At 48.3% G+C, this 22,287-nt stretch overlaps 1 protein-coding gene across 1 annotated transcript; it reads left to right on the forward strand.

Annotated features, from left to right (window-relative positions):
- The first annotated feature begins 1,092 nt into the window (after nt 1-1,092).
- Nucleotides 1,093-22,282, forward strand: DPP3 (dipeptidyl peptidase 3). The gene is made up of 18 exons (XM_080911426.1): nt 1,093-1,130; nt 2,278-2,552; nt 4,637-4,726; nt 5,217-5,354; nt 6,029-6,103; nt 6,924-7,017; nt 10,279-10,409; nt 10,505-10,635; nt 10,713-10,771; nt 11,499-11,693; nt 11,853-11,965; nt 12,317-12,409; nt 13,674-13,736; nt 13,833-13,957; nt 14,066-14,186; nt 15,818-15,997; nt 19,327-19,489; nt 21,722-22,282. Exons 2-18 carry the CDS (start codon nt 2,283-2,285, stop codon nt 21,895-21,897), a joined length of 2,217 nt encoding a protein of 738 aa, XP_080767552.1. The 5' UTR covers nt 1,093-1,130; nt 2,278-2,282; the 3' UTR covers nt 21,898-22,282.
- Nucleotides 22,283-22,287: the final 5 nt, after the last annotated feature.

Raw genomic sequence — 22,287 nt, forward strand, 5'->3', positions numbered from 1 at the left:
CCTATAAATAAGCACGGTAAGGAAGATGTGTTGGATTTCAGACACTACCTCCCACACAGCCATAGGGGACAGCACTACCTCTTGATGGTTGCCTATCCCTTGGAGTACACTCATTTATTAGTCCTGAAGTAAAGCTGACCATGTTCCAGAGTAAGAGAAGTGACCCCTCTAAAGTCACACAGCTGGTAGGAGGCACCTGATCTGACTGTAGACAACCTAAGTCTGGTCCCAATCTAACCCAAGCTCTTCACAGTGCTTACCACATCAGTCAGCAGTTACTTGCAAGAGCCACAGGTCATAGAGAAAGATACCTACCTCCCTGACTACCAAGAGTGGACAACATGCTTGCCTGCATCCTGGGCTGCTCTAGAGTCACTGGAGACTGCTTTTCTATTCTAGCTGGCAAATGGCCGCACCAAGAAAATGCTAGCTACTAGCTAGCCTCGACTTTGGGTGTGTTGAGGAAACGGGGGCTCCTAATGTTTTAAGGACTGCTTCTAGGCCCTTGGCAACCCAATGGAGCACCTGTAGCATTTTCCTGCACCCCTGGGTGGGTGGCACTACTATTTGCACAGCCTACACTCTTTGCAAGAGTTTTGTAGTCTCCAAATAGCATCCCCAGAACCTACATCCAGAGAGGAGGGGGATCCACATTGCTATACTCTTCACTTTCTGTAAGTGGAGATTGCTAACTGCCAAGCCCAGGGGAGGGACACTGGAGGTGAAACCCCGAAGAGAGCAGGTTCCCAGCTACTGTGTGGAAACTCCCAATGTATAGGGGCCCTTATGTTTGGGGACCTTGTTAGTCCCCTCTGTCGATACCTATCAGCAGCCTCGTGGGGTTACCGTGATACTCAAACTACTTCACCAACCTTCGCCCAATGTCACTCCTCTGTGCGGTGAAGGCCAGCAGACAAAAGGCCAAGGCCTCACGGTCTTTGCAAGCAAGCACTGCCCGTAGCGCCTGGGGGCGGGAAGTTGAGAGGAGGTGCTGTCTACTGGCTGTAGCTGCTGCCAGTCTGATCCCTGGGGTCAAACTATTGGTCGGCAGGGGCGGGGCTTGTGTCCCAATGAATGGGGCGGGGAGCCGGAAGCAGGAAGTGAGTTTGCGAACGGAGCAGCTGCAGCAGGTGAGGTCCAGCGCCCTAGATTTGTGGTCACGTTGTGTCATCTTCAGGAGATCAGAGCGAGGCCTGGCTGTGCATGCAAGATCACCCTCTTTCTGCTCACCCTTCAGTGCCTTTTCCAAATCTCTCCCAGCTTTCGGGCAAGGAGAATTTCCAGGCAGTAAAGAGTTAACACCTCTTTTCGAGCGAAGGGGTAGATGGGGCGGAGCCGCGCGAATAAGGAGTTCGGAGGGTGGAAACGTGTCCTTAGTCAGGGGCGGAGCGTGGAGAATGTGGTGGGTTCGGAATTCCGAGTCCCAACTAGACTGAAAATCTTTGGATAAGTTGCTTGCTTTCCAAGTATCATGGTTCCTATCTAGAAAATGGGTTGTGACCTTATATGGCTTCCCAACAGAGCAATAGAAGATAATGAAGGGTTGAAGAAAAAGAGATGAGACTGGGGCAGATGCTGGGAAGGAAAAGTTGGGGAGAAGCATCACTACTCGTTGGTTTACTTATTTTTTGACAGGGTTTCATATACCCTGGACTTACCTTGGAATCTAACCCAGGGCCTGGTTGTTGTCTGGGCAAACTACCAACTGCGTTACATCCCTGTCCTGGAAAGGCCTTTTCTGATTTTCATACCCAGCTGTTGAGCTTGGTGTCATATTCACAATCAGTTTTACAGAGGAGGAAAGACAGATGCAGGGAAGTGAAGCAGCTGGCTTGGTTTTTAGACCCTTTGGTGGAACAGGGTTGGAACAGTGGGGTGGATATCCAGCATGAAGCCTTTGTCAGTAGTTGTGATGAGCTAGAGGTGTTGGGAAATTCTGAACAGAGACTAGAAAGTTCGAGAAGGTAGAGATTAGGCAGGGAGTGGCCAGGGCCAGGAGTCTCTGTTCTGCTGGTTCTCCCTTCGTATGCTTGGCATCTTTGAGCCTCATTTTCCCCGTCTGTAATATGAGGTAGCTGGATTCAGACTTTAAGTCCAAGAGGCCACAGGCCAAAGCTGGCCCACTAAGTATTTGAAATTTATCATTTCAGGTGAATGGGTGCTACTGGATAACTCCCTCCTGGACTTTTGGGTGGCAGAAGTTAGTTAGCTCTTGAGATTTCAGATCAGCTGTGAAGATGGCGTGTTCTCTGAGATGGCTGTGATGTGTTCTTGCAGGTCTCATGGCAGATACCCAGTACATCCTGCCCAATGACATCGGAGTGTCTAGCCTGGACTGCCGTGAGGCATTCCGCCTGCTGTCACCCACAGAGCGTCTCTATGCCCATCACCTGTCTAGAGCCGCTTGGTATGGAGGCCTGGCGGTGCTGCTCCAGACATCTCCTGAAGCGCCCTACATCTATGCCCTGCTTAGCCGCCTCTTCCGTGCTCAGGACCCTGACCAGCTGCGCCAACATGCCCTGGCTGAGGGCCTTACTGAAGAAGAGTATCAGGTCAGTTCTCACAGGCCAGCCTGGTTTCCTGAGGGGCTTCTAGAAGGGTGCGAAGGACCAGGATCAAGGGGCACAGATCTCTCTCTCCAAATAGGTAGAGGGTCAGACTAAAGGGTGCTAGCTCACACACACACACACACACACACACACACACACACACACACACAGACCCCTGTAGCTTTAGGTTTGTTTTCTGTAGACTATACACATGGTTTTCCCTTAGTATTGTGTTGACCTATTTAGAACAGTGCCTGCTTCAAGATACAGGGAAGCAAGCCAAGCATGGTGGCACACACCTTTAATTCCTGCACTTGAGAGTCTGAGGCAGAAAGGTTGCTGTGAGTTTGAGTCCGGCCATAGTTCTTGGTAGAATGTTCTGTTTGTCTTTTAGTTCTTGTCTGTGGATGTGTTGGCCACATAGCATACTTAAGTCTTAGTACATTGCAGTGTTCAGAAACTTAGAAAACGTGCAGTCTTCCGAGGTAGGCACAGTGGCTGGTCCTTTTCTATTCTGTGTGAGTGCTTTGGATACTGATACTTGTATGTGCACAGTATATCAGACTCCCATTTAACTTACCTGGAACTCACTCTATAGACCAGGCTGGCCTTGAACACAGAGACCAACCTGCCTCTGTCTCCTAAGTGCTGGGATTAAAGGTGTGCCATCACTGCCCAGCTTAACTGACATTTTTAAAACATAAAATGACTGTCTTGGGCTGGAGAGATGGCTCAGAGGTTAAGAGCACTGACTGTTCTTGCAGAGGTCCTGAGTTCAAATCCCAGCAACCACATGGTGGTTCACACCATCTGTATTAAGATCCGATGCCTTCTTCTGGTGTGTCTGAAGACAGCTACAGCATACTTATATATAATAAATGAATAAATCTTTAAAAAAAATGACTGTCTTGTGTGTGTATGTGCAAGTGTCAAACGTACAGATACCAGAAGAGAAATGCACTCTGTTGAAACAGGTCTTTTTTACAAAGATTTGTTTTATTCTGTGTATGTGTCAGTGCATGTTGCCTACAGAGGCAAGAGGCATAGGATCCACTCAACATGGTGCTGGGAACTGAACGTGGGTCCTCAGAAAGAGCTCTCGATTACTAAGCCGTCTCTTTAGTCCCCAGACCGGGTCTTATAGTGAACCTGAAGCTTGTTCTGAAAAGGCTGACTGGCTATCAAGTCCCCATGATGGCCTGTGCTCACACCCATCTTCCCAGTGCTGAGGTTACATGCGCGCATGGCATGCCTGACCTTTTTATGTGAGTGCTGCAGATTCAGACTCAGGTCCCCATGCTTGTGCAGCAAGTGCTCTCACACTGAAGCCTCTCCCCAACCCTGTCTAGCCTCTTACATCATGTTCTCAGTGTTCTGCATACCGAGAATTTCCACGGAGTATATATCCATTCCCTTTTATTGGCTGTGACACACTCTAAGGCAGTGTACATTGTCATCAAATTAGTATCCCTGACCCTCAGGACAGTCAACAGGGATCACCTAGGAGAGAATGGGGGAACAAGAGGCGCTAAGAAGGCCAGCAAGTCAAGTAGTCTGATCAAGCTGACGAATTTTTATTTTTTCACATGCTAGTTTTATACAGGTAGAAGGAAATAAGGCATGGGAAAGTAAGGCATGGGACTAAGGGAACTTTCTGGTTAAAGGATTTCTCACAGTACCCTTTGTGAAGAATTACTTGAGGAGGGGAACAACCTAGGTGCAGGAGGGAATGTTCTGCCAAGCAGTATCCGTTGTCTGGGTATGTTCTACTGGGCTAACTACCTGACCAAAAGTGAGATCACCTATTTTCTGGGAAAAGGCCTTTACTGTGGGAAAAAGAAACCTAGGCTGAGATCTGTGTAAAATGGAGTTACTCAGGCTACCTAGTAGGGTAGGGGTAAAAATTAATCTATGACAACAAATTCAGCTGGACTGGGGCCTCCTAGGATCAGGGTTCTGCCCTGTGATTTCTCAGCCTCTCCCATACTGGAATGCCCTGGGAAAAAAAGGCAGACCTTTTCCTGAAACGAAAAGGAAGTAGTCCCCTATGTTTGATACTATATTTTTGTCACCCCCCCCCCCCCCAGGCATTCCTGGTCTACGCTGCAGGGGTCTACTCCAACATGGGCAACTATAAGTCCTTTGGTGACACCAAGTTTGTTCCTAACCTGCCCAAGGTAAGTTGGGGAGGGTGGGGTGTCAAGGAGGCAGCCATGGACTGTGGTTTGAGAATAAAGAAGAGACCGTTGTTGGAGTCAAAGGTGTACAATGACCCCATAACCCTGTCACTGGGACACTATGACCGTGGTGTCACTCGGCATCCCTAGGTGCTGCATATGTGCACAGAGAGGAAAAGCACAGTCTTTTCAGACGGCTGTCAAGCAAGTGCAGGTTATGCACATGTGAACTGTTAGATGCCTGCTGCTTATCACTGGGAATAGGCAAAGTCTGCACACTGTGATGCCTCAGATGTTAGCTACCATACTAGTGGCCCGGTAATGTTGAATGCAGTGTCTGGTTGAGTAATTCTGAGGTTCAACTCTCCTCAGGGCTGGCTGCTGCTGCTGTTTCCTGGGCTATACCATGAGGTCTTAGGTTCAAGAAGAGGGAGGCTCTGGGAGTCTGAAGGACACATGGCCAGACCAATGACTTTCTTTCTCCTTGCAGGAAAAGCTGGAACGTGTGATCCTGGGGAGTAAGGCTGCTCAACAGCAGCCAGAAGAAGTCAGGGACCTTTGGCAGACCTGTGGGGAGCTCATGTTCTCCCTAGAACCAAGGCTTCGACATCTTGGACTGGGGAAGGAGGTGAGCCTCACCCTCTAAGAACTTGGTAAAATGGAGGCATCCTTGAGGTTGCTTGGTATTCATGAAAGGCCAGCTGGTGATGGGAGACAGGAGGCCCTTCCTCCTACTCTCAAGCTAAAGCCACTTGGCACCACAGAGAACTGCAATGGAGTGTTTCTAGAATGTTCTTCCAGGTCTGTCCTGGCAGGATATAGGTGCACAAAGAGGGAAGGTGAGAAGAGCTGGGAGGAGAGAAGAAGGAATCTAGGAGAGAATAATGTGGGGGGATCAAGGGTCATGCTCAGGTTGCATGGAAGGAAACCATGGCAAACCTTAGGAGTGGGTCAGCTAGAGAGGAAGAGTGGGGGAAAGACTGAGGCATGGTGGCACACACCTGTAATTGTAGCCCTCAGGAGGGTGAGTTGTGGTGGGTGTGAGTTTGAGGCCAGTGTGGGACTACATAATGTGAAGAAACTCAATCTTGAGAAGAAAATATTGAAAATGTCCAAGATGAAAATCTGTTTTACAACCTTTCCCCCTAGAAATAGATGGGACAGGGTGGAGGTGCTGGGAGGACATGCAGAACCTAAGCAGGAAACCGTCAGCTGCCTCATAGGGTCTGCCCTGCATCCTCAGTAACTCCAGGCTCTTGTCTCTCTTGAGTACCTTCTCTCTCACCGTCTCTTTCCCAACAGGGAGTCACCACCTATTTCTCTGGGGACTGTACCATGGAAGATGCTAAGCTGGCCCAGGACTTTCTGGACTCTCAGGTTTGAGAATTGGCAATTTGGGACACTAACTTGATGGGGCTTCTTGTCCCCACCCCTTCACCACTGCCACCTGCCTTTGGGTCCCAGCTTGAACTCAAAGACATATGGGCGGGCACCTTGGGTCCTTAAGAAGGAAAAGGCGTAAGAATTCTTTGTGCGTAAGCATGTGCTAGTCAGAAAGACAGTTGTCACCTATGTGCCAGGATGCATCCACCCTGTCCTTCCCACATTTCCAAAACGGGGCTCCTGGATCCTGTGTTCCTCAGCCACATGGCAGCTATATGGCTTTTTTCCAAGTCCGTCTCATATAGTTAAGAGTTAACTGAGGTGGTTCTGTGTCTCACACAGTCAAGCTGTGAAAATTAGAGCTCATGAGGCTAGTGGATGGATTGATGTGCAAAGGCGCTTGCCGGTAAGCCCAATGGCATGACTTTGATCTTCCAGGATCTACATATGGAAAGCTTGGGTCCTTTGCAAGAACAGTGCAGTAAGCACTCTTAACTGCTGGACCACCTCTTAACCCCAGTATATTATTTCATCTTTTTGAGACAAGGTCTCACTATGTAGACCAGGCTGGTCTTGAACACACAGAGATCTGCTTGCCTTTGCTTCCTCTGCTGGGATTAAAGGCGTGCACCAACAATTTAAAAAGAAATTAGCATTTAATGTGTGGCATAAGGCATGACAGTCATCCCTTGCCCTCCTCTATTGGCTTGGGAAGATTCCTCAGAGAGGCCCTAAGCCTACTTTGCCTCACTCCTCAGTGTCCTTGATCTCACCATCCTCCAAACCCTGCTCTGCTTTTTTTTTTTTCCTCCAGAACCTCAGTGCATACAACACACGGCTCTTCAAGGTGGTCGGCCAGGAAGGGAAGTCCCGCTATGAGGTGCGACTGGCTTCAGTACTCAACACAGGTGCGCTCAGGCCCTAATGTCTAATGTCAGCCACCCAGTGAATCAGGTAGCTCAGGGCAGCAGCCCAGTTCCAGCAGAAAGATTTTTTTGATGTCAGTTCTTTCTTCATACACCAAGAGTGGCTCTTGACTCTCTGGAGTCCTTTATTAATGTGAGCCAATACTTATGGGTGGGCATGGGTCTCTGATTGGCTCTAACTGGTTTCAAGCCCAGCCCAGAGTAAACTTAGCCTGTCCTCACTCACTCAGAGAGTGGCAGCTGGGACCTGTTATAAAGCAAGGGTAGTGAATACAGTTGGGCCTCTGTGTCACCCTCTGCTAGCTCTTTTTCACCCAGCCACATCCCTAGTCAGTCCGAGCCTCCAGCTCTAGTCACGTTCTATAGCTTTTGGTTCCTACATCTCATCACCAAGTCTTCATATAGACTTCCTGCCCAGAACAGCTGTGAGCCCATCTTGTTTACCCAGCCAGCTCCTCTCCAAAAGGATGTGGATGACTCCTTTTGAGGGATTCATCCAGCGCTCCCATTAGTGTCCTGATGACAAGCCCTCTGCTAAATGAGCTATGTGTTTCTGTCAGAGTCTTTCCCAGTACCCACGGCTTGGTAATACTCAGGTACTCAATGTGGAAATGTGGGGGCACGTAGTAAATGAACATGCCACATGCACTCCAGACCGAGGGACAGTATGAGCTGCAACAGGGTGATAGCAAAACGCAGGGGACAGCACAAAGTCTGTTTTGACAAACAAGGGACACATCAACTAGAGAGATAGCTCAGCAGTTAAGAGTACTTCTTGTTCTTCTAGACGACCTGGGTTAGGTTACCAGCATCCTAGGTACCAGGCATGAATATAGTGCATGTGTGTGTGTAGATATCTAGATTCATACACACATTCATACATACATCATAGATATACACACATTCATACATATACACAAAATAAAAACAAATCTTTAGAAAAGAAAGAAAAGACACGGGTCTGGGAAACAGAAGAGGATCCTGCTGCAGTGGATGCTGAAATAGATCCTGTGCTCACAGCACGGACTGCTGGGTATGACAGTGTCCAGGAGTGGCTTTGGAGCTGGCAATGTGACCTTGAGTGTTCAACACAGTGGGCTGGCAATGTGACCTCGAGTGTTCAAGACCCTGGATTCTCTTCCACATACTGGAAAGTGTTTCTTTTCCAGCTTCTAGAGACTGCCTCAGTATCTCTCGTCCTTGGCTAGTGGTCCCTTCCTTGTGTCACACAAACTCCTATCACCAGCTTCTGTTCCCTAGTTACACTCAGCTTTCATAGTTTTTGAGATGTGACTTTTTTTTATTTTTTATTTTTTCCTATTTTCAAGGATTGATTTCTTCCTCCTTTTTCTTTTTGAAGATTTATTTTTATGTGTATAGTCTGTGTGCCTGTGTGAGCTTATGTGTACCTTGTATTTGCAAGTGCTGGAGACTAGGAGAGGGTGAGAGACCCTGTGGGACTGGAGTTACTGATGGCTGTGAGACACCTGATGTGGGTGCTGGGAACTGAACCTGGGTCTTTTGCAAGAACAAAATGTGCTTTCATCTCCCCATGCCCCAAGGCATAGTTTCTCTGTGTAGCCCTGGCTGTCCTAAACTCACTCTGTAGACCAAGCCGGCTTTGGACTTAGAGATCTGCCCGTCATAACTCTTGGTGTATGTATAGAGTATTGAGCTTTTTGTTGTTTGTTTGTTTGTTTTTTGCTTTTCAAGACAGGGTTTCTGTGTAACTTTGGCTGGCCTGAAACTCAATATGTAGACAAGGCTGTGTGGAACTTTGAACCAGGCTTGGTGCCAGAAGCCCCACACAGATCCCTGGTCAGAGATTGGAGTGGCTTCTGCCATCTCCGCTGCTGAGTCTGGCTGGGCTCATGGGTTCAGGCAAAGGGGAGAAGCCCCGAACAGGGAAGGGGAAACCGATCCCGCCACTTCTGCTGCTGGGTTCGGCCTGTCCCCGTTTCTGCTGCTGCCACAAGGCGCCAAGCTGGGCTGAGGCTCCAGTGTGGGGTAGAAGAAGCTTTGGTAGAGGAAATCTCTTCCCAAACGGCAGTGTTAACAGCTCTTATAACAGAAGCTCTCAGATGGTGTAATGATTCTTGCACACCTTTACTCTTGAGCAACTCCCCCATATATATATACAGTTTTTGAAATAGTTTGGAGTCTGACAACAGGTACTTCCTATTGGCTTGGCCTGAGGTCTTGGGAAGACCTTCTCTATATATTTGGGGGTGGTCTTGCTTCTGCCTGGAGCCTACGTAACCCCTGGTCAGTCTTCACCTGTGGAGGAAGGACTTGGGGCATGGCCGACGCCCCAAGGGACAGTGTGGTACTTGATTCTCGGGAGACTAGAAAGCTTCCTACTGTCTCACTTAACATTCCAGGGGTTTCACTTATCTCGACTGAAAACCAGGGTATCTTTACCACCCACCAATTGCCCCACAGGCTGGCCTTGAACTCACAGAGATCCTCTTGCCTTTGCCTTCCTACTGCTGGGATTAAAGATATACTGTCTAGCTAGAGTATTGGTTTTTTGTGGAGATTTTTGTTTTGTTTTGTTTGAGTTAATGCCTTCTGTAATCTTTGGGGCCTCCCTAAACTCATTGTGTATGTATCTGGGATGATCTTGAACTCTTTATCTCACTACATCTATTTCTCATCCGGTGGTGCTTTGGTATACAGTACTGTGCCCTGCTGTTTGTTTGCTCGCTTGCGTGCTCTTTCTTCCTTCCTTTCTTCCTTTCTTCTTCCCTTCCTTCTTTCCTTCTTTCCTTCCTTCCTTCCTTCCTTCCTTCCTTCCTTCCTTCCTTCCTTTCTTTCTTTATATTTATCCTGTGCATGAATATCCTGGAATAGAAACCAGAAGATGATCTACAAAAGTTGATTCTGTCCTTTTACCCTGTGGAGGACTTAGAGACTACCCTCAGTCTGTCTTGATGGTTAGAACCTGTACCCTCAGAGCCATACCTCTAGTTCCTGTGTATTTTGAGATATGGTCTTATTCTAGCTCAGGCTGTCCTCAGCGTAATCCTCTTGTCTCCACCCCTAAGTGCCAAGATTACAGGTGTGCACCATCATACCTGGTTTATGCAGCGCTAGTATCAAATCTGGGGCTTTGTGCATGTCTATCTATTGAGACATATCCCTAGCCTTTAATTAAAGTTCTTAGTGAGCCAGAGTGAAAAGCCTGCTGGGGTGCCCTGTTCCTATACTTGCCTTTTCCCTGAGTGTTGCCTCATTCCTTAGACCCTGCTCTCGACTCTGAATTGACTTCCAAGCTGAAGAGCTATGAGTTCCAAGGGAACCATTTCCAGGTCACGCGGGGGGACTATGCCCCCATCCTCCAGAAGGTGGTAGAACACTTGGAGAAAGCTAAGGTAGGGCTGGCTGGAGACTAAGGGGGGTATTCAAAACCCCTCTGGGCAGCAAAAGTGGATGGGTCAAGGCTGACCAAAGTCCCTTTTACCTCTAGGCTTATGCAGCCAACAGCCACCAGGAGCAAATGCTGGCCCAGTACGTGGAAAGCTTCACCCAGGGCTCCATTGAGGCCCATAAGAGGGGCTCCCGCTTCTGGATTCAGGACAAAGGTCCCATTGTAGAGAGGTGAGGTGCCAGCCTCTGCTCCCCCTCCATGCCTTCCTTCTGCCATGTCGCCTTTATCTCTCCCCTTTTCTCCCTAGTTACATTGGCTTTATTGAGAGCTACCGTGACCCCTTTGGCTCCCGAGGAGAGTTTGAAGGTAACTTGTGGAGAGGGGAGGTTGGGTGGAAATCCCTTTGCACAGGTCCAAGTTCTCTCTCCAGTTCTTCCTTGAGGGTTCTGTCCTTCCTCCTAGAAGTAATAACAGCATTCTGGGACAGTTTACTTATAATGTCCCAGGCACCTTATAGTACAAAGTTAACCTGAGGATTTACTGTAGTGGTGGCTGAGCCCAGTTCCCCCGACTTTGAGCCATTCGGCTGTTATGCCTTTTGTGGCTGACCTGACAAGGTTCTTGGGAGGCAGGCAAACATGAATTCTTAGCCTGGATTGCCCATCATCCATTCTGTGATCATAATCCAGGTGGTCAGAGTTCTGAGCACCACAGGGTCGTGTGTGCAGTGATGTGCTCAGCAAGTAGGAGTGAATGCGCCACACCTGTGATCCTGTGGTCGCTTTCATCCCCGGTTGACAGCAGACTGCTTCATTATCACCCCACAGGCGAGCCGTTGCCAGAGGGTTCAGACTTTGCCTACTCTCACTCTCTCCATTGCTAAATCCAGAGATTAGCCTGGCAGGAGGAGAGAAAGTGCCAGCCGTGCATAGGGCCTGTTGTTCTCCTGCCTGGGGCCTGGGGCTTGTGCCCAGGAGCCAGCACAGGCTGCTGCAGACAGCTGTGTTCAGTATAATTGGGATTCATGGATGAACTGGGAAGGGTGCAATGGGATCCCAGGATGCTTCCAAACCACATCCCCACCTCCCCACAGGCTTCGTGGCCATGGTAAACAAAGCCATGAGTGCGAAGTTCGAGCGGCTGGTTGCAAGTGCTGAGCAGCTGCTGAAGGAGCTGCCCTGGCCTCCTGCCTTTGAGAAGGACAAGTTCCTCACCCCTGACTTCACTTCCCTGGATGTCCTCACCTTTGCTGGCTCTGGCATCCCTGCAGGCATCAACATCCCCAACTGTGAGCTTCCTTCATATCCTCCCAACTCAATAAGCCATCTTCCACCCCTACCCTGTATACTCCTCCCCCTCCACACGTGTTTCTGGCCACAAACTGACCTTTGCCCCTCAGCCTTCCATCAGTGCCTCTTGACCTCTGCCCTTCTTCCCTGTCTTCTAGATGATGACCTAAGACAAACAGAAGGCTTTAAGAATGTGTCCCTGGGGAATGTGCTGGCTGTGGCCTATGCCACAAAGCGGGAGAAACTCACATTCTTGGAGGAAGAAGACAAGGTGGGTACTGGCTACCTGAGGCTTGGGGCTAGGCTATACTAGTCTGGAAAGGCACGTTGTTCAGTACTGTGGTGAAATCAGAGTCCAGCTTTGGTTCTGGCTTGGCCATTTTCCTGCCGTGTGACTGACCCTTTGCCATGGGGAGCTTCCATTTCCTTATCGGGTGCAATGTGGAGAGTCGTTGTGCTGGGTCATTGTGGGGGTGAGATGAGTTGCTCCACATGCATGGAATGAAATGAGTTTGACTTCCAGAAAACACATTCCCCACGTGGGCCTTGCTGGGAAGACTGGTTTCCTATGTGTCCACAGTGAGATGGTGGTGGTCAATGGGGCCCTTGTTTGTCTTGACAGGACCTATATATCCGCTGGAAGGGACCGTCCTTTGATGTGCAGGTGGGGTTACATGAGCTGTTGGGCCACGGCAGCGGCAAGCTCTTTGTACAGGTGAGGAGGGCCAGCAGGGACCCCCTGACCTGTCCCACCCTTAGGTGAAGCTGTCCATTTCTAGGGAGCCATGGCTCCCTTCAGTACCTGGAAAAGTACAGGCTCAAGGTACAGAGACAGACAGTGCCTACAGCCTTGGCGCGGGCAGTGGCAGAGACTGGCCCCTCCTAGTCTCTGTTTAGGGGCCACCTGAGGCATACTTTTAAAGGGGAGCTTCTCCAGCCTGAGCCCAGCAATCCCTCTTGGTCAGCAGCCACCAGTTGAGCTATCGTGGAGAACTCTGTTTACCCATTCATGTCTTTGGGTTTCTGGAACATTTTGCAGAGAGGTCAGTTCAAGTCTTTTCTGCTTAAACGACTGTCTCCCCAGAGTACTTCTTCCCCATTGGCCACAATGCTTGGAGCCCTTGGCTTGTATTCGGGTAACATGGGAAGGCTGATAGTCTTTACAGTATGCCAAGACTTGCAGGCTCCCAGCGTGGAGCCACATAGATGAACCAACCATGGGAGAGTGAGGACCATCGGTGAGAATGGGGTTCTGGGCTGGGCTTGCTCTCTAGATGAGGGAGGAATGGAGCTGTACCTGGTAAGTCAAGAGAATTCAGAGAGCAGCAGAAGGGGCAGCAGCCTAGCAAGGTGTGTCATCCAGTCTTTTATTCAGGCCATGACTGAATAAATACATCTTTTCTCCTGGCTGGGCCCCAGTGGACCCATCTGTCCTATGGGGTTCCTGACGCCATCGTATGAACTACTGTGAAGAAAAGGGAAGGTGAAGTGTCAGCCCTGGCACAGTGGGGTTGGAGCACATGTTCGTATCTGGGAGGCACTGAGGTTACTCAGGCTGATTCCAGTTTGGGGCTCTTGGTCTCTGAGCCTCCATTTCCCACTGGCAATGTGTGTGGTGATAGAGCCTTCCTCAGGAGGTGACCGTGAAAGTCGCTTGGCATGGTGGGCTGAGGAGGCCATGTTGGTAGCATGAGTGGTGGCACCAGGAGGCACCTGGGGAAAAGCAGCCATACTTATCGGTCTACACTGGGGTCTCTTCCACAGCTCTGGAGAGTGAGTTCCCACACAGTTCCAGGTGGTCTCTCCCTTGTCTGGACCCCAGTTTCCCCCTGTACAGTGAAGTGCGTGGGTTGTTCCTAATGGCTGAAGGATCTGAGGAAGTGGTTGGCATCCCCTTCCTTATCTTTCTGAGCCACTTAGATTCTGCCCAGGGACACTGTCCCCTAACCCAGCCCACATTTACAGCCTTTCTTCTACAGGATGAGAAAGGTGCTTTCAACTTTGACCAGGAGACAGTGATCAACCCAGAGACTGGGGAACAGGTAAGGAGAGCCTCTGTGGAGCCAAGAGGAGGCTGGGAAGTGGGAAGGGGAGACACAGGCAGGTCCTGATTCTCGGGTCCTGGGTCATCCTTCTAGATCAAGAGCTGGTACCGGAGTGGAGAGACATGGGATAGCAAATTCAGCACCATTGCTTCCAGCTATGAAGAGTGCCGGGCGGAAAGTGTGGGCCTCTACCTCTGTCTCAACCCCCAAGTGCTGGAGTAGGAACAGTGGGCTGGAGGGGCGGTGGGCTGAGTCCCCACATTGTACAGCTCTGAAGGTGCTGGAGCATAGCTCGAATCTGATTATCCTTGTCTCTGCTCCACCAGGATCTTTGGCTTTGAGGGAGCGGATGCAGAAGATGTAATCTATGTGAACTGGCTCAACATGGTTCGGGCCGGGCTGTTGGCTTTGGAGTTCTACACCCCAGAGGCAGCCAACTGGCGACAGGTGGGACCAGAAAGGAGCCTGTCCTGTGGCTACAGTCAGGATTCTGAGTGCAGGGATGGGACAAGTGTAGCCCTTAGGGCAGATAAACTTAAACTCTAACCATAGACTCTACTGTGGGGAAGCTATATCACATTTCTGCTGGAAAAGAGTCAGGATTCAAACTCAGGTAGTCTTCCTTCTTAGCCATTGGACTCAGCCACTCAGTTGCGACAAATAGGTTTTTGTTGTTGTTTTGTTTTGCGCTTTTCTAGACAGTGTTTCTCTGTGTAGCCCTGGCTGTTGTGTAGCCCTGGCTGTTCTGGAACACACTCTGTAGACCAGGCTGGCCTTGAACTCACAGAGATCCCTCTTCCTCCTTAGTTCTAGGGTTAAAGATGTGCACCACCATACCTGGCCAACATATCCACATGTAGTTTGAAACTATGGTAACCAACAGTGGTTTAATTTTTTTTTTAACTTATATTGTGGGGGTTTTGTGTGTGTGTGTGTGTGTGTGTGTGTGTGTGCCACAGAACAGTTTTGTGGAGCTGGTTTTCTTCCATTTTGAATCCTGCATGGCAAATGCTTCACTTGTCAGTTAATTTCACCGCCTTTTTGAAGATTTACTTATTATATGTAAGTTCACTGCAACTGTCTTCAGACACACCAGAAGAGGACATCAGATCCCATTACAGATGGTTGTGAGCCACCATGTGGTTGCTGGGATTTGAACTCAGGACCTCTGGAGTAACAGCTGGTGCTCTTAACCACTGAACCATCTCTCCAGCCCTTATTTTTACTTTTTAACAAAAATCAAATAAATACATTTTGAGGAGTCATCATATGTCATCAAGGGGTATACACTATAAAGCCTTGCAGGGGGTTTCCAGAAATTCCTGAGAAGCCTGGGCAACATAGCAAGATCCCATCTCAAAAGAAAAAAAGAGGGCTGGAGAGATGGCTCAGTAATTATGAACACTGGCTGCTCTTCCAGAGGTCCTGGGTTCAATTCCAGCACCCAAGTGACAGCTAATAAAATTGTGTGTAACTCCAGTTCCAATGAATACAACACCTTCTGGACTCCACAGACACTGCATATAGGTGGTGCACATACATGTAAGCAAAAGACCCATACATATAAAAATGAAATAAATTTTTAAAAACTTAGAAAATTGTGTACACACATACATAAAAGAAAACACACATTTTAGAGTTTGGACTAAGGTTTGACTCCTGACTCCCTTGGCTGCTGTGTGACCTTGAACCTGGTACTTCTCTGGGTCTCAGTGTTTTGTTATGTAAAAGTGGGAAAAATGATACCTACTTGGTTCCATTGTTGAGCACAAAAAAGATTGGGGAAAAAAGTCCTCTAGGTCTTTAGGAAGGGGACTCCATGGGTAGCAGCTGTCTGGAGCATTGAGAGGCGGGACAAATGAGGAGGAGGAATGGAGTACCAGGTTCTGCTCATACAACTCGCCTCAGTGAACACGGGAGAAAGGAAGATATTGAGGGGAGAGAGAGAGCACTGGGCAGAATGAACCCCCAGGGTAAGAGGGAATAAACATATAATGACAGCATGTTGAACACATTAACACATTGCACCAAGCACTCAACATTGGCTACACATTACCTCTTTCCCCTGGCCCTGGCAGGCCCACATGCAGGCCCGGTTTGTGATCCTGAGGGTTTTGCTGGAAGCTGGCGAAGGACTCGTTACCGTCACTCCCACCACAGGCTCTGATGGGCGCCCAGATGCTCGTGTCCACCTGGACCGCAGCAAGATCCGGTCAGTGGGCAGACCCGCCTTGGAGCGGTTCCTCCGGAGACTCCAGGTAAGTGAAGGTCTCTCATCTTGGCTTCTAGCAGCCTCTTTTCTATCCCTTTCTCTCTCCTGTCAATACCTCATAACTTCCTGGACGGTTCCTTCATCCAGCAAGTCTTTCTAGTGTCAGAATAAGCTGTGAGTAGTTTCTCACATGAACATGAAGGAATGCAGACAGCAAGCAGGGGAAAAAAGTAAACAGGATGCCTTTAGACCATGACAGGAGCTGATTGGCAGTAACCCTACTGCGTGTGATGATGAGCAAGAGTGGAGAGGAAGGCCTGGTGCTTGCAGTGGCCGAAGAGGGCATTGAGTCCCTTGCATCTGGGTTACAGATGGTTGTGAGCCACCATGTGGGTGGGGGGAATCAAACCCAGGTCCTCTGGAAGAGTGCTCACAACCACTGAGCCATTTCTCCAGCTCCATGAGGAAACCTACCTTTATGGTGTAGTACTTTCTATAAGAATAGAGCTCTACTGGGTGTTTCCAACAATTTGCATATCATAAACCATAAAGTTATGATTGCTTGAATTATGAATCAAAGTATATCTTCATGATTATGTGCCCATCTGTTTCCAAGAAGGATCGAAACATCTTTTTGTAAAATGTGTGTGAGTTGGGGGTCTTTTTGCTTTATAATTGTGTGTGTGTGTGTGTCTGTCTGACTGTCTGACTGTGTGCTCCTGAGGGGTTGTGTGTTTGTCACGGTGTATATGGCGTTAGAGATAACTGGTGGAATTGCATCTCTCATGCTCTCATGTAGATTTTAGGCTCAAATTCAGGTGAACAGACTGTGCAACAAGTGTATTTATCTGCTGAGGTCGTCAGATAAAATTTTTTAAACATTTTGAGACAGTCTTCCATGTATCCTTGGATGGCCTAGACCTTACTATGTTAGACCAGGCTAGCCTTCAACTCATGTCTTCCTCCTGCTTCTGTCTCTGCCTCCCAAGTGCTGAGATTATAGGTGTGTGCTGCGATGCCCCACTAAAACACTTGTTTGTAAAGTTAAATAAAATTAAATTAGGGGCTGGAGGTAGAATATGTGCTTAATACATGTGAGAGCCTGGGTTTCATCTCTCTGCTACCAAAAATGTAAATTAGGATAAAAGCCACTAGATGAGAAACACAGTGTCCTTGGTAGATTCTGAGATAGGAAGGGCACTATTGGCAAAGCTGATGAGACAGACCTGGGTGGGGTCTGGAGTCTAGTCGGTAGTAAAGGTTTGATTAATTATGAATTGGTGGCAGGCAAGCTGTGTTGGCAGCTTCTGGAAGCTCACTACCATCTTTGCAACATTTCTATGAATCAAAGATTTTTGCTGCAAGTGGCAAATGCTGTTGTCAGAGCATTTAGGTATAAGAATCAAATCTACCAGCTCCTAGGCAATATTGAATCAGCCCCTCGCAGAGACTAAGCCAGCTGGTCTGTTTGTTTGTCTGTTTGTCTGTTTGTTTGTTTTAAATTTGAGCAGGGTCTCACTATAACTGTTGCTGGCCTACAACTCTCTGTGTAGACCAGGATAGCCTCAAATTCAAAGAGATTGACCTGCTTCTGTCTCCCTAGTGCTGGCATAAAGGCATGCTCACTGAGTGGCCCTGCTTGGTCCTTGCACAGGGCAATCTTAGCTCGTCCTGTTCAGTCTCCTCAGCAGAATTTTATAAAAACAGAAGATGACATCATCTTTGATGCAGCTGTTTATTGTGTCAGCCATGTTTGGGTTTTTTTGTTTGTTTGTTTCTGTTTTTGTTTTTGTTTTACTAGTGTTAGAAAAGATTAGGTGTGAATATATATTTGTGGCTTCTTGGAAGGTCTGGCAACAGCGGGCTCAATTCCTATGTGACTGGAAGTGTGGCAGCCCCGCATTCACACATGACATGGGCTTTTCATTTTGCCTGGGGACAAATGATTCCTGTTATTTCTATAGTCTTCTTTCAGGAGCCCCCAATTCCATATTCATGAATTCAATCAGCTGCACACATGCACGCACGCACACACACACACACACACACACACAAAACACACACACACAAATATTTAGGAGAATCATTTCATTTGTACTGGACATCCATAACATCTTTTTTCTTGTCATTCCCTAAACAGTATGGATTAAGAACTAATTGCATAGTATTGCATTGGGTATTATAGCTAATCTAAGGGCCTGGGCTATCTATCAGGCCTCATAGAGTGCTTGTGTAGTGTACACGGAGCCCTGGGTCCTGTTGGCTCATACCTGTGATCCCAGCACTCAGGAGTGGAGGCTGGAGGATAGTTTAGGTTCATCCTTCACTACATAATGAGTCTCCAAAAAAAAAAAAAAAAAAAGTAGGTAATAACGTTTGCCTCATAAGCCTGAAGACCAGAGTTCAAATCCCCAGTCCTTATGTACAAAGCCAGACCTGGTTGCATACCCCTGTAACATTAACACCATGGAGGTAAGATTGTTGGAGTTCTCTGGCTCCAGAATTGTGAAAACTTCGTTGTTTCAAGGGAATAAGGTGGAGAATGATAAAATAGGAGCCCAAATGCCTTTCTGTGGTTTTCTCTGCACACACCAAACACACATGTGCACATCCATCAAACACAAACATATACATACATTTTTTAAATGTGTAATAAATTAAATGTCATTCAAAATATGCTATATCAGAAGATGCAAATAGCACACCATTTTGGATTAGAGACTTTAAGATTTTGTGATCCATTTAGGGTATGGAACCCATTCCCAGGAGTCTATTCTTCCTGAATCACCGACCGGCAGCTAGCAAACCCCAGTGACTTGTGCCCCGCCCCCAGCACTGGGATTACAGGCCCACATGTCAGTGCCTAGCTTTTTACATGAGTGCTCAGGATTTGAACTCATGCTTGTGGTTCTTACCCACTGCGCCATCTCTTAATCCCCAAACCTAACTTCTTAATATATACTAGCCTTTTGAAAAAATTGAGCTGTTAGACATTCTGCTGCATACCTTTTTAAATCTCAGCACTCAGGAGGCAGAAGCAGGCAAGTCTCTTGTGAGTTCAAGGCCTGACTGGTCTATTTATCAAGAGTATCTTTAAAAAATATATATATAGCCATCTAGGATATTGTAGCTCAGGCTGTACTCCCTGTGTTGCCAAGGATGACTCTGAACTGTTGATTGATCTTCCAAGTGCTGGGATTATAGGTGCCACCATCCCCATCTTAGCCATCAGGTTTGCAGCTCTGAAGTTTTATAAAGGACAAACCATAGCACACCATATCTAGAGCTAGATACATCTGGCCATGGCTGCTTGACAGAGTCCTGTGGATGCAAGGTGAGTGCCCATCTTAGGCACTTAATTCCTCCTTCCTACAGGTGCTGAAGTCCACAGGGGATGTGGTTGCAGGGCGGGCCCTGTACGAGGGCTATGCAGCGGTCACTGACACACCCCCAGAGTGCTTCCTCACCTTGAGGGATACAGTGCTGCTACGAAAGGAGTCCCGGAAGCTTATTGTTCAGCCCAACACTCGCCTGCAAGGTAACAGATGTTACACCATTTGGTGGAACTACCTAAGGTCTCTCCAGAGAACAGACAATGCATTGGTTCGGGGAGGGCTCCCTCTGCCGCCATCTTCCCAACAGACCTCAGTCCTTGGCATTTCCCATCTCACACACACACAGGGACACTTGTTGTCAGACAGCAGCAATAGGTCTCAGGAAAGCCAACAGAGTCAGATCTTGTAGAGACCAGGCCAGGCCATGGAGGATCCTGACTGTGGAAGGTCCTAGAAGGAGGTAAAGTCAGGCAATGAGCTGGGACTGCATAGTCCTAGGACCTAAGAGAATTTGAATCAGCAACATTCAGAATGGAGATGTCCTGGATCATTCCTCCTTCTCAAGTAGCATTTCCATTTTCAGAATCCCTGCTCCTGCCTGCATGGTGCTTGGTACCTTGTGTGCTCTATCTCTCCAGTGCACCAAGGCCACTGTACCTCATAGCCTTTGTACATACTGTTCTCTCTGCTTGGCACAGTGTCCCTCAGATCTGTGCCTGTCTGATTCTTCTTGTTGGTCAGTTCCTGTTAATGGCACCTTCCTGAGACATGCCATCTCCAGCCCCTCAACATGAAATAACCCCTTCAATCCCTTCTCTCTCGGCCTCATTTTCTTTGTGTTTTGATACACAGAGCTGGGGGAGGGGCACTGAGAGATAAAACAGTGGATGGAACTGAGGCCATTTCCTGAAGTAGTTCAGAGCCCATTAGGAATGAAAACTCAAAGATATTAGTTCCTCGTGTTTAAAGGATACTAACAGTGCTCTGAAGACTTGGATAAAGACCAGCTTCAGAGTATCCAGGAAAGGTCTTGGAAGGAAGTGGTGGGAGGAACTAGGCCTGAGGAAAAGGTTGGAGTTTTCAAAGGTAGTGGTGAGCCGGGGTGTGGTCCATGGTAGAACACTGGCCCTGGTTCTACCCCCAGCACTTTGGTAGTTGGTAGTAGTGGAGGTGGTGGTGGTAAAGAACTTGCAGGCTCTAGGTGAAGTGTTTTCACAACAGGCTGGGATTGTAACCCACGGGCAGCAGGCTTTGCACTGCCACATAAAGTTCTAGGTTCCATCCAGTACTGGGACATGGGGGGGGGGGGGAGGGTGAGGAACTTTTCAAGAATGAATTCCCAAGCCTAATGAAGAATAACCGGTTACCATATCCCCTCACCAGTTTTCATTTGGGAACTGAAATGCACCCAAATGGTCTTCACAAGGACAGGACTTGAACTTAGGCCATGTTAGCCTGAAACACTCTTAGCTATTGTACACCTCTCAGTGCCACGTGCCACACAGAGTGCAAAGGTTGAGCAGCTGAAGAGTGATCAAGAAGGGGATGATTCCCACCAGAATCCAGGGACCCTGAGACAGGCCTTTTTAACAGGTCAGCTGCTCAGAACCACTGCTGAGCACCCCACTAATGCTCTAGCACCTACAATCCCATAGCACAGGAGAAGAGGTATTGTGTTCATTCCCCACTTTACCCACAAGGCACTGAGGCTTGGGGCAGCTGGGAAAATTGCCCCTGGTCTAGACATATGAAGCAGGCGCTGCACCATGAGTTTCAGGAGACAGAAGACTATCTTGTTTGATCTAGTACAGCACTTGAAAATTGATTTCAGATTTATTTGATGTGTGTTTTACCTGCATATGTATGTGTGTGCACCATGTGCATGCAGTGCCCTTGGAAGCCACAAGAGGGCGTTGGATCACTTGTGAGTAGAATTACAGATGTGGGTGCTAGAGGTCAAGCTAAGAGTAGCCTGGGTCTCCAACAAGAGCAACAAGTACTCAGCCCATGAGCTATCACTCCAGGCCCTGACATAGCACTTTTATCAGTCATTTTTATTAGTGATTGTTGGGGCTATGTTGGCTTTTTTGAGGCCAGGATTTCCTAGGCTAGCCTTAAAATTAATGATCCTTTTACCCCAGGCCCTTTAGTGCTGGAGGTATGGTGTGTGCTACCATGCCAGACTTGATTTAAATCTTAAGAGAAGGATGAGAGCAGGTGGCAGTTTATTTAAGTCTAGTCATGTCGTGGTTGTTGGTCGTGTGGGCCCCCTCCCCATGCAATTCTGCCTTCCTCAAAGGGTTATTTTGATGCCTTAACTGGATAATTAGCCTGAACATTGAACAGTAGAGCTCAGTCAGAACTTGCTGCCCCTACAAATGTTACTATGTAACCACATCTTTCTGTGCTGCTGTTTTCTCTCCATCTCCTTCCAGGCTCAGAAGTACAACTTGTAGAGTATGAGGCCTCAGCCGCTGGTCTCATCCGATCTTTCTGTGAGCGGTTTCCCGAGGATGGGCCTGAGTTGGAGGAGGTTCTTATCCAGCTGGCCAAAGCAGATGCTCGATTCTGGAGGGACCAGGTCCAGGAGGCCCCATCTGGCCAGGCCTGAGAAGATCTGTGTGGTCTCTCCCCTTTTGTCAAAGCAGGACTATCAGTGGCCCTGCATTGTGTGTGTTTAGGAGTTGGGGGAGGGGCAGGAGCTTGGACTTTGGTGCTACCTCAGCTGAGGGTGGTGATGCTAACCCCTTCCATGTGTCAGCACTTTTCAGTTTACCGTATGTCCTCAGTTCCTGGATCTGGACTGCCATCTATGGCAGGAGCTCAACAAGGTGCCTAGTCTGGTTTTCCACATGGGAAGGTGGCAGTTCCGAGAAGTGACTGTTCTAGATCCGGCAGGCGGCTTGTGACAGAGCCAGGGCTCAAAGCATTCTCACCAAATCCAGCGCTCTTCGTGTATTACTTTTATAGCCAGAAAAATAAATATGACAACACCATCTTT

The sequence above is a fragment of the Micromys minutus genome, assembly GCF_963924665.1.
Source record: "Micromys minutus genome assembly, chromosome: 2".
NCBI classification, from domain to species: domain Eukaryota; kingdom Metazoa; phylum Chordata; class Mammalia; order Rodentia; family Muridae; genus Micromys; species Micromys minutus.